Genomic DNA, 12987 nt, shown 5'->3' with positions numbered 1-12987 from the left:
TCCTGAATGCCAATCTGCCTTCCAAAAAATAGTTGAAGAAAATGTTAAATCAGTTAAATGTTTGTTGACAGCTGTGGTTGTTTTAATCACTACCGTTGAATGCTGCTGTTTTGCTCTTTGCAGAGTATTTTTTTATTTTTATTTCCCAGAAATGGATGATTATTTAATTTAATAAGCTATTTTGTAATACCTACCTTTTGGGTTCCATTGGCTATATTTCAGAGTTCACAAGTGATTTTTTATTAAGGTGTTTACATAAAAATCCAGTTATTTATACAATTGAATGTGTGAGTGCAATCAGTGAGTTATTACAATACAGCCATAAATTGGCCATTGCAACACTATTTATTATTTTTAATATTGAACAATAATATTGTGTCCATATAGTCATGTAAAATGTAGGTAATATTGTTCTGTACCAGTGGAAATAAGTGGTAAAACAAAGAGCCATTTAGGAGCCGAAAGAGCCGGCTCTTTATGAAGAGCCGAGCCGAAAGAGCCGGCTCCCCAAAAAGAGCCGAAATTCCCATCACTACCCCTCTGGCATTGAGCATGGGGACTTTAGGCCCATTTGGGCTCATCCACAGCGTTTTGTATCGTCAGTGGGTGCACCTTAACAGAATGCGCTATTTAAATAATGCCCGCAATCTTTGGGACATGCGGCTACTACGGTGCACATTTTAGGACATTCATCAGGCCAGTCTGATGTTTTCTGAGGGAGTTTGGACTGAGGCCGTTTGGTCTGAAGCCTGATGTTTAATTACACGAATTCTGAGACATGACGATGGTTTTCCCGAGACTTGATGCCGTTCAGTTCAATGCCTGAGTACTGACGCTGATGTCTGAGGATGTCCTAAAATGTACACCGTACGTGGGTCGCTGTCGTAGTGCACTGCAAATGAAGAGAGGATGTATTTTGCTTTAGCCTATCAGATTACAGCTTTGCCTTGACAGATTTCAGTCCCAGATGCCAGCGTTAGACTGCTTTAAGGAAATTTCAGGGCGCGCCAACTTCTCTGTATCTCGGTGTACTTTAGCACTTTCTAGCTCTTAAAAGTTTAGAAGTCCCCAGAGTTATATGTGCTGGAGAAAGGAAGACTAACATGGCTCATGATTCTGGAACTGAAGATATTAACCAGGCTTCATCCTCTAACGAAGAAGAAAAAGACAAAAAACAGGTAAAATCATCTCACACCGTCTAGGTTCTTTTAATGAAATTTTCATTCTGAGCGTTTGAATGTAGATTTTTTCCGACCAAACCACTCTTTCATTTTGTCCTCATGTTTACCAGTTTCGAAAATTGTCATATATACGGTAAGCGACCGCTTTAAAACACATAAACCTGTCACTGTAATTTTTTTAGAAGAGCTCGAACGGCCATTTTAATAAAGAGTCAAAATGATAAAACAAAAAAGAATCAAATATCAGGATAAAGATGAGCAGGAATGTAACAGGTTGAAATGGTGTAATATCACCTTTTCATTTCTTTTGCTGATATAATTCAGGAAATTCTGAGCATTACTAATCAGATATTACAAAGCCGGTATTTTCTCTTCAAAGCTAAACTTGTAAATAAAATGCCATATTTGGGTTAAAATAAACTGTTAGCAGAGGTAATTAATAATGTTTTTTTTCCCTTTTTTTTAATTTAATGATGTAAATTTGTGATTCATATGTGAATGTGAGACTGGCCCACTGTGCAGAGTGTGTTTCTAATTTGTGCCAAGTGATTTCATATGGACTCTGGATCCACAGGATCCTAAACAGGATTAAACAATTACAGAAAGTGAATGAATAGTGAAACATTTATTTAATTGGTTTGTCATAGACATTACAAAAAGGAAAAGAAGTGTCGCAAACATTTAATTGATTTGTTTTTTAAATTAAATTAAATAATTTTAAGGACAAGCTCAATGCAAATAATCTGTTCAGATGAATAATTCTTCCATGAAATTCCACATTATTGTTTAGTATACTGAACAGCTTCCAAAGCATCATGTTTTCTTCACAGCTCTTTTCAGATATTTATCTTTCAGTATCAATAAATTAAATTATTTGATCCATGCTTCTTCTTGATTATTTAATTATACTGTTTAAAAATGTATTTAAAATGTATATCCAGTCCATGGGCTTTGGAGATTAAAACTTTTTTTTTTGACATCATGTTGATACATGTCAAGTCACGTTTATTTATATAGCACATTTAAAAAGACAGTGAATGTCAGCCAAAGTGCTGCACAATAAAAATCAACTAACAAAACAAACCAGTTAATATTATAAAACATACATGTAAAAGAAAAAAAAACAAATAAAAGAATCCAACAATAAAATGTTGTGGAGAAAAATACTGATGGCAAGACAACAAAAACCATAATGTGCCATATGTTATAAACCAACATAAACAAATGGCTAAAGTAATTTAAAAGGAACCAAAGGCCAGAGAAAATAAATAGGTTTTCAAATTGGACTTAAAAGTTACTACTGTAGGGGATTGCTTTATAAAGAGTGGGACACTGTTCCAAAGTCTTGGAGCGGCTACAGCAAAAGCCCGATCTCCTTTGAACTTCAACCTAGAGCGAGGGGTGTCTAAAAGCAATTTGTCAGAGGAACGTAGGGCACGTGAGGTAGATCGAAAGCAAAGATTTACAAATGCATGTAGTAGGAATATACTGATCTTAATGTTTTTTTTTTTTTTAATGAAATATGTAGGCAACCTTAAGTCAGTGGACATTGAATGGCAGCTTTAATTGGTCAACTCAGTCTCAGCCATGATACCAGCTAGTGCAGAGATAAAAATACTTTTTCATTTCCTCGTTGAGATTCTTTGAAACATACTACTATATTACGTCCAGTGTTCATTAACATGAAAAAGTTTTTCAGGTATTGTTTTAACTTACATTGTAAAAAGAAAAACGAAAATCATAAAAAAAAGGTCAAATGACTGGCAGCAATGGCTGCCAAACAAAAACCATAAAATTATAATTTAAATTCAGTGGAAAAACAATAAATTTACAGAAAATGCCAATATATATATTTATTTATATTTATATAGAGAAATACTGTTATTTTACAGCTTTCTTTGATACAGATTTGAATTGTTACGATAAAACACTTTCAATATAGTGACATCACAAGTTCCACAAAGAAATACCAATATTTTAGAGATTTTTTTCCTGAATTATTATGAAAAAACACTTTCAACGTCACTACAAAGTTCCACACACACACACACACAAAAAAAAAATACTGTGGTGGAGAAAATAAATATTAAGAATTGAAATCTAACGGAGCATTTACAATCAGAAAGTAGTTTATTAAGCTTAAGGTGGTCAACACACAATAGCACAGAGCACTGTGTGAATGTGGACAAAGAAGATGTTTTCACAGAGAGTTTATAAAGGTAGTTTATACGTCATATGCATAAGATAATCAGGAAGGCAAGGCGGGAATACACCCTGGAGGGGGCGCCAGTCCTTCACAGGGCAACACACACACTCTTTTGAGTCGGCAACCCACCTACCAACGTGGGTTTTTGCATTGTGGGAGGAAACCGGAGCATCCAGAGGAAACCCACTCGGACACAGGGAGAACACACCAAACTCGCACTCGGAGCGGGAATGGAACCTACAACCTCCAGGTCCCTGGAGCTGTGTGACTGTGACACTACCTGCTGTGCCACCGTGCCACCAGTCATCACATTTAAACTGAGTTATTTGTTTGTTCAATTTCAATATAGGAGGTGGTTTTAAAAAATTCTGTCTCATATAGGAACCTTTCCTTGAGAATGGAGAATGGGGATTTAAATGTTCCTGAATGTATTTGCTTGTAAGAATATAACTAGTTGTGTCTAAAGTCATCCAGGTTTTATTCACTTCACCATATGTATTTTCAGAAACTGAAGATTCAAAAGGATCAGTACTGGAATGTGGCATTAGTGAACATACAATGCATGTGTCATTTGCAATACCAGTCTTCACTGTGAAGTTTGCATATTGCCAGTAAACATTTTACTGTAGTCTGAGAACCTTTCTGTAGTCTCAGGTTTTGCTTCCCTGCATATTTTCACTGTCATCCAGATAGACGCTGTCAGGACGATGCAGGCGAAAATGAATGCTGTCATCTTGCAAAGGTTGAACAAGATGTAAAATTTTCCTGCCATAGTGATTTTGTTGTGTCTATTTTGGGGCTGGCGCTCTTTGGCAGTGTGAGATGTGGACCCACGTGTCCCTCTTAGCAATCTTCGTTGCGGTGTGAGTAGTCAGGAGCACCTGGAACGGTCCTTGCCAGCGATCCGCTTTCCGGTTCGCCCTCTTGTAGACCTTAGTCAGGATCCAATCCCCAGGCTTCACCGTGTGTCCTGTAACTGCTGGGCTCGGTAGAGATGCTTTCACCCTCCTGTGCACATCAGACAAAACAGAACACAATGTTGCACAATATTTTTGCATGTGATCGTCTTCTAAGGCCAGTGTTTCTCTTTTGGGAGCACATCCTGTGTTTAGCGGATGGCCAAACATTATCTGGAAAAGGGAGAGTTTTGTCGTAGATGACACTCTTTGTCTCATACTCATGCACACCAGCGGCAGGGCTTCCACCCAATTTAGCCCTGTTTTCTGACACACTTTGATCAGTTTTTGTTTTATTGTGCCATTTGCTCTTTCTACCACCCCTGCACTCATAGGCACAGTGTTAGTGGCATGTGTTATTAGCAATGTGTAGTGGCATGTCAATTACTTTGCTGATGTGTGTTAAAATTTTGCTAAGAAAGGATAGCCCATTGTCAGATGAGATTTTCCTAGGAATACCAAACTTGGGGACAATTTCCCTCAATAGTAGTTTTGCTACCGTTAGTGCATCTTGGTGAGAAGTGGGGAAAGCTTCTACCCATATTGAAAACATGTCAATGATCACAAGCACATATTTCTTTTTCAGACATGGTGTTAATTCAATAAAATCCATTTGTAGGTGATCAAAAGGCATGTCAGGTTCTGGATGTCCATGTGTGTGTTCATATGAAATGGCACCTGTTGAGTATACCTTCAGACAGGTGAGACACTTTTTTGAAAAACTGAGAAGCTTTTTACAAACCACTGTTGATTTATTGTGTTTACCATTCCTCCCCTCGAAAAATGGTCCACTCCATGGGCCATTTTCGCAAAGTAAGGAAAGTAGTAGGAGGGTAGACATTGTTTGTTGTTTGGTCCCAACCAGATTTTCCCATTAAATGTACACCCTGTTTTTCTTGAATTTCCTCAGGTGTAATATCCTGAGGTTCAACAATAGGGGCTTATATTAAAAACACCTCAGGGTCAGATGCTGCCTTCTTAGCTGCAGCATCTGCTCTCGCATTATCCAATGCTTCTGGGTTTTATCACTTGTATGTGAGCGTACATGTACTACTGCCACCTGTTTTGGTAAAAGAATGGCATCCAGAAGTGCTGACACTAGTATGTGATGTGCAACTGCCTTACCTGATGATGTTAGGAAATTTCTTTGTTTCCACAAGGTCCCAAAGCTGTGAACAACCCCATAGCTGTACCTGGAGTCTGTGTAGGTGGCGACTGCCTTTTCTTTGGCTAGTTTGCATGCCTCAGTCAGTGCAACTGGTTCAGCAGCCTGTGCTGAAAAACTGGAAGGTAGGCTACCTGTAAGCAAAGTGTCTGTTAGTGTAACAAAAGCAAACCCTGTTTTTGCCATGCCTTTAGAGTCTTTGTAGCTGGATCCATCTACATAGTGAATTAAATCAGGATTATCGAGTGGGACATCTTTCAGGTCAGGTCATGGAGAGCAGACAAGGTCCAGTGTGTGCAGAGAGTCATGGAGCTCCTCTTCCTGTTCTGTGGGAAGGAGAGTAGCTGTACACCTTTTTACTGTAACATTCTGCATTTCTGTTAATAACGTGTGATATTTAAGCCACCTGTCTGCACTAAGATGTGATGTCTGTTTTTCCAGCAAGATAATGGACACTGCATGTGGAATGTGTAGGGTGATATTTGCACACCCCACTATCTCTCTAGAAGCTATGATAGCCTTCTCTGCTGCTGCTATTGCTCTTAAGCAGTAGGGATAACCTTGAGCTAAGGTGTCTAGCCGCCCACTGAAATAGGCCACTGTTTGAAGTTTGTTACCGTGTTCTTGTAAGAGAACAGAAGTCATTTAGCCTTATTTTTCATCTACAAATTGCTCAAAAGATTTTTCTGGATTAGGCAGAGCTAAAACTGGTGCGTTCTGAAGGGCTATTTTTAAATTTTCGAACGCCTCCTCCCCTTCAGGGGTCTAGGTTACTTTGGATAAGGCTGTAGTCTCATGCAGTGAAGTGTCATGTAGTGAAGCAGAGGTTTGTGCATAATTTGGTATCCACATTCTGCAGTATCCAGTCATGTCTAGAAAAGAGAGAAGTTGCTTTTTTTGTATTTGGTTTTGGTATGTGAGTGATTGCAGAGACTCTTTTTGCACACAGTGACTTTCCCTTTGCTGACAGATCATGTCCCAGATATGTGACTGTTGGTTGCACAAGCTTCATCTTGTCCCTGTCCACTCTGCTTCATTTCCTACCACAGAATGGCCACAGAGAGACAGTGTCAGTTATACAGGTGTTCTGATCAGGAGAACCTATCAAAATATCATCTACGTACTGTAGAAGTGTACGAGTACCTGGGAAAGAGAACTTAGCTCAGTTATCCCTCAGGGCTGTATTGAAAAAAGATGGTGACTCAGTGTATCTTTGTGGGACACATGTGAATGTGTATGATTTCCCTTGAAAAGGGAAAGCAAACCCAAAAATTGAGAGTCATTGTGCACTTTCAGACTGAAAAAAGCATTTGCCAAATCTATCACTGAGAACCACTGTGAATTTTCTGGCCCCTGACTCAGAATAGTGTGCGGGTTTGGAACTTCTGCTGCTCGATCATGAATAGCCTTGTTTACTGCTTGCAAGTCTTGAACAAAGCGCCACTGCTCCGATTTTCCTGGAGCTGTGGATTTTTTTACAGGCCAAATTGGAAATCTACATGGTGAGTCCGGGCATCCTATAATAATCCCTCTTTCCAACAAACTGTTCAAAACAGGGATTATTCCATCGATGGCCTCATTTTTCAGAGGATACTGTACACAGAGGAGTTGTACACAGCCTGTAATCTCTTTTTGGAGTGATGATTAATTCTGGAGCTCCTTTCATAAGACCAACATCATATTTGCCTTTGGACCACAGCCAAGGTTCAATGGAGTCTAGAAAATCTGCTTCGTAACTGATGCTGATTTGTTGAGACAAAAGTGACACTTCAGCTTGGGCTGAGAATGACACATTTACTGTTGTTCTATATATCTTTCCGAGTAAACGACTGCCCACCTGTCTGTCTGGACACTGATGGATGACTGTCGAGATCCTCCTCCACGCTTCAGACCAGCTGCCCACGCTCCAGCAACCACCAAGTGCCTTGAAGCTGTCCCTACACTGAAGTTCTCATGGACTACTAACTATCATCACCAGTAGATTGACCAGAGGAGGATGGGTCACCCCTTGTGAGCCTTGGTTCCTCCCAAGGTTTCTTCCTCAGCTGGGGGAGTTTTTCCTTGCCACTGTCGCCCCTGGCTTGCTCACTTGAGGGTTTTACATTTGTCTTTACATTTCATGTCAAATCTTGTCTTACTGGAATTCTGTGAAGCTGCTTTGTGACAACATCAGTTGTGAAAAGCGCTATATAAATAAATTTGATTTGATTTTGGATGTTTTGAATATTCCCAATTTTCAATTTCACTAGGCTGTCAATCAGTGATTGTTAAACAAGTTAAAATGAAGTTTGACATGTCTTTCCATTGTTTATTTTTTCCCTTTGCTGAGGAAATGTGAGGTACCTCCCCTCGAAACTATTGACTCTGATCTGAGTTTAAATTTACTGCGCAGTCCATCCATTGCTCTCCAGAAAATAGGGTGGTTACAGAGACTAACTCACTGTCTCTACCTTGGAACACACACATTTGTTCCATATCAACAGGCCAGGTTTCCACACTAGCAGTGCAGTGCACATCCCCTGAGGTTTTGACATTATCATAATTAAATGTTGCTCGTAAATTATTTAAAAAGGGTAACCATAGGTTTGAATTTTCTAAACACCATCCCATCCACACTCTTGTAGGATTGGATGGAATTTGTGGCAAATTTAACATGGTCATCTCAATACCCTCCTTCGTGCCTGACACTTTCATTCCCAATTTACACATTAGGTCCCTAGCTAAAAGATTCACCGGGCAATTTGATGATAGAAGGAAAGCATGTTTTAGGGTTTTGTCACGTCCTGCATGGTGACACCAAAGCTCGTCAGTGTAAGATTCCATTAAAGGAACTCCACCCGCCCCCAATATAGATGTTTTCCTCCCTGATAAACGTGGTTCAGGGTGTAAGGCCCCTGTTTTTAAAACATAAATTGTAGCCCCAGTGTCAACTATAAAAGTTATTTACTTTGTAATTCAATTGTTGGCAAGGCAGAGGGTTTGGTTAGAAGCATTTGATCATTTAAAACAGTCTTACCAGCATCCAGAGGTGTGTTTGGTGTGTGTTCTAATCCCTGTATGATTCATGCCTCCTCTCCCTCAAACTGTGTCTCTCTCGCTGGCTGGTTCTCAGGAAAATTAACAGCAATGTGTCCCATTTCGTTACAGTTGTAACCCTTGTATTGAGAGAAGTCTTTGAAGCCAGTGCCACCTCTTCCTCACCCTCTTCTTCTGTCTCCTCTGAAACCAGCTTTTGACGCCTCCAGTACAGCACACTGCAGTTGGTGCTGCTCCTTTTCTCTCTTCTGTTGTCCTTGCTTCACTTTCTCATTCAGTCAACATTTTTCAACATGCAAAGTCCAGGACGGTCTGTAACCTTCCTGTATCCACTTCCACATAATCATCTCTCACATTTGTCTGAATGTCGGATTTCAAATCACTTAGGAAGCGTTCTTTTAAGTGGCTTTCCCACGGGCTCATATCGTTCTTGGGATAGTAAGTGCGTTTCTGAAGTCTGGAGTGAGCTTTGTGGATTTGTTCCAGTTCCTGTAGATAATCAGCGACAGTCTGTCCTCCTTTCTTCTTGCACTGAGACAGTTTGTCCAGATTCAGTCTAAGTGGAAACGCTGCTTCGATCCTTGTATAGAGGGCAGTCACTGCGACTTGGCAGGGTGATCCAGGGTGCCCCCCATACTGTATGTCTTTGGGAAAAGGAAGATTCCCTTGTACTTTAGTCCATTCCAGTTTCATCTTGTGTGCACACATACTTTTTCTCAGTTCATTCACAAAAGGTTTTCACCCATTCACAAAAAGCTTCAGCTTGACTACAAACTTTGGTCCTCCCTCTGAAATTGGAGGGAGATCTTCACATACCTCTTCACATCTGAAAACATAGTCTGCCCCATTAGGTCCCATCACCAGGATACTCGGCATTTGAAGCGAGGTGCTCGGTCCCTCTGGGCTTTCCTGATGCGGTGCAGTGGGAGGAGGTCTTGCTGCTTTTTTTCCACTTTTTTCTTTGTTCTCTGATTTGCTCCTCCAGGACTTTAGGACATTGCTGCAAACGCTTCATCCTTTTGCTGATGGTAGCTGAGGTTAGAGGAGGGTTGATAACAGCTTCATTGCCAGCATTCTCTTCTCCCGCTTCTGCTGTTTCATCTACGTCATTATTTGGCTCGTCAATTCAAAAATTGACCACAGATTACTGTTTCCTTTTTTTTTATTATTTATTTATTTATTTTTTAAATGTGAGGTGTCTGGTGTGTGCTTACACCCCTGGACTTCATTTTCCTTATCTGCCTCTTTTTGCGCTGCCTGTCCCATAAGCATGCCAATTTGGTTTCCATGGGAAAATCTCTGGTATTTTTTTATTTTGTTACTGTTACAATGTTCTTCAGCTTTATCAGACCTGTCTTGTTGAGCTTGTAATTGTTGTTTAAAGTTGACTAGTTCATTTTTATTTAATGTCCTCTCAGGGGGAAAGGGACAGTATTTTACCCACTCATCTAATTGAACGCAGCTATCTAGTTCCCTTTGTTCCCTCTATTAATTCACCAAAAGGAGGTTCATTGCAATGTACTATTGGGGCTGGGAAAGGTTTCCCTTTCCCTCCCTTTTGAATTACCTTCACCCATTTCTAAGACTCTTGGAGCGACCAAGAATTGAATACACAGACACACAGACAGTATTCTACAGACGTCACACGTATAAACTCCTTCCGAAATGCAAGATACTCACTCACCAAGAGATTTTGGAAAAAAATAAAATTTAACCTTTGTATTCAAATAATTTAGTAATCTAAAAATCCACAAAATGGAGATACATGTTTTTAACTGGAAAGTGATATATACAGGGTGGGCCATTAATATGTAGACACCTTAATAAAATGGGAATGGTTGGTGATATTAACTTCCTGTTTGTGGCACATTAGTATATGGGAGGGGGAAACTTTTCAAGATGGGTGGAACTTTTGAAGTTGGCCATTTTGGATCCAACTTTTTTTTTTTTTTCCAATGGGAAGAGGGTCATGTGACACATCAAACATATTGGGAATTTCACAAGAAAAACAATGGTGCCCTTGGTTTTAACTTTATTCTTTCATGAGTTATTTACAAGTTTCTCTTTGTTTACAGCCATTGAAATGTCGCAGAGCTTAGCAAGTGATAGAAATTGTGTTGATATCTGGTGAACACAGTAAGCAGGTCATTGCAGCAGATTTCAATGCAAGACACCCTACGAGACCACCTATCTCCCATGCTACAGTTAGCAAACTGCTTGCCAAGTTTTGTGAAACAGGTTCAGTGTTAAATTGATAAAACTGTCCAGTGACAAAACTGTCACTAATGAAGAAACATCAGTGGCTGTCCTAGCTTCATTCAGCAAGAGCCCCACAGTGTAGCACTCGCCGCATGTCACTGGAGAGTGGCATCAGTCGAACATCCCTTCAGTGGATAATAGTTACTCACAGATGGCACCCTTACAAACTCTAGCTGCTGCAGCATCTCAACGAGGATGACCCAGATCAGGGCACTGAATTTGCAGAATGGGCAAAACAAAAATTGGAACAGGACCCTCATTTTACACAGAAGTTCAGTTTTACACAGTTTTGTTCAGTGATGAGGCAGACTTTTATGTGAATGGTGAAGTTAACAAAACCATTCAAATGGTCCAACAATTGGTCTGACACTAACCCACCTTGGATAGATCCCTCAGAGACTGTTGAAACAAAAAATTTGATGGTATGGTGTGGTATATGGGGTACAAAGATAGTGGGGCCATTCTTCATCAATGGAAACCTCAAGGCCACTGGATATGCGAAATTGCTGCATGATGATGTGTTTTCCTCTTTACGCACTGAAGTTGGCACGTTCCCTGAGTTTTTCCAGCAAGATGGTGCACCACCACATTATGGGTGTCAGGTCCGAGCATTCCTAGATGAACAGTTTCCTGGAAAGTGGATTGGTCGTTGTGGGCCAGTTGAATGGCCCCCAAGGTCTCCTGATCTGACCCCCTTAGACTTTTATCTTTGGGGTCATCTGAAGGCAACTGTCTATGCTGTGAAGATACGAGATGTGCAGCACCTGAAACTATGAATACATTGACAATCCAACACAATGGGCAGCACTTTGAACACATTTTATAAGTGGTCAGAAACTTGTAAATAACTCATGAAAGAATAAAGTTACATTAAAACACAAGCACACCATTGTTTTTCTTGTGAAATTCCCAATATGTCTGATGTCACATGACCCTCTTTCCAAAATGACCAACTTCAAAATGGCCACCATGGTCACCACTCATCTTGAATATGTTTTCCCCCCTCTACTAATGTGCCACAAATAGGAAGTTAATATCACCAACCATTCCCATTGTATTAAGGTGTATCCATATAAATGGCCCACCCTGTATACGTGATATACATTAATATATATTTTCACTTCATCATATATTTTGGAAAACATAACATTAAGTAATATATAGCCTAAAATTATTACTGAGCAGCCTTTCAACCACTTTCATCAACAACCCAGCTTACATTTCTGAAACCTGTCACCAGCAGAAGCTGGTGTTGAAGGAAAGCAAGGAAAGCTTTGATGCAGTAATTTTCATCTAATACTCACTGAAACATGATAAAGCTTTGACATAGCTTTCTTTGATAAGCTCTACAAATTGACTGAAAGTGTTTTTACCTTTTTGGTCATTCTTAAAAAGTTAACAAACCACAAAGTGATATGACTGCTATACACAGCTTTAGTTTTAAGTAGCTTACTTATACATATCTTGTAATTCAGAGGATGCGGTGATGTACAAAAGAAAAATATCCAAAGAACAAAATATGTTTATATTTTCCAAAAAAATATAACCAAAAATATATCCAAAAAAAAAAAAAAATGCGTATCGCGGCGCATATTAATTTAGCCACCACAGAACATGATAGATGTCTTTGAAAACACCATTAATGACTACCACTCAAAGTGCCAAATATGAACATAACATTGCGCTAAATACAAAATGACGACATGATTTTAGTGGTCTATGTAGAAAAATGAACTGCTAAGCAGATTGGTTATCATTTAAATGTGACTAATAGTCATTGATGATAGAAAATTTAGCGAACTTTTAGTGCCTTAACGTAAACGTTATCTTGCCTAGTCTCGACAACGATTTCAAGTGTACTCCTAAACTTGAGAATTCAAATTCAAAATGAGGTTGAAACCGAATTAGAGTACTACAACACTAGCTACGTTAATAGTCAATGACGATAGGAAAAGTTTGCGAACTTTTAGCACCTTAACATTAACGTTACCTCAGAGAAATTCTGAGTCTTGACAACGATTTCAAGAGTACACCTAACCTTGAGATTTCAAATTCAAAATGAGTTCGAGACTGAATTCGAGTCCTACAACACTAGCTATATTACAGCATTTCAATGCATCTATAACGTGAAAAAGACTTGTTTACCAGCATATATTATTTAACCTATTATGTATTACGCACTGA

At 39.4% G+C, this 12987-nt stretch overlaps 1 protein-coding gene across 2 annotated transcripts in view; it reads left to right on the top strand.

Annotated features, from left to right (window-relative positions):
* The first annotated feature begins 569 nt into the window (after positions 1 to 569).
* Positions 570 to 12987, top strand: part of LOC136697482 (sodium-dependent lysophosphatidylcholine symporter 1-like) — a 32264-nt gene continuing 19846 nt past the window's right edge. Inside the window, exon 1 of one of the 2 annotated variants that reach the window (XM_066672626.1) lies at positions 570 to 1175. In XM_066672626.1, coding sequence (XP_066528723.1) covers positions 1111 to 1175 — 65 coding nt within the window. In that variant the 5' untranslated portion in view covers positions 570 to 1110. Of the gene's footprint in view, positions 1179 to 12987 lie in introns of both variants that reach the window. The other variant, XM_066672625.1, reaches the window with a different exon arrangement.

Source organism: Hoplias malabaricus, chromosome 5 (assembly GCF_029633855.1).
Source record: "Hoplias malabaricus isolate fHopMal1 chromosome 5, fHopMal1.hap1, whole genome shotgun sequence".
NCBI classification, from domain to species: Eukaryota; Metazoa; Chordata; class Actinopteri; order Characiformes; family Erythrinidae; genus Hoplias; species Hoplias malabaricus.
Note: the sequence above shows the minus strand (reverse complement) of the source record. Positions and strands in the feature narration are given on the sequence as shown.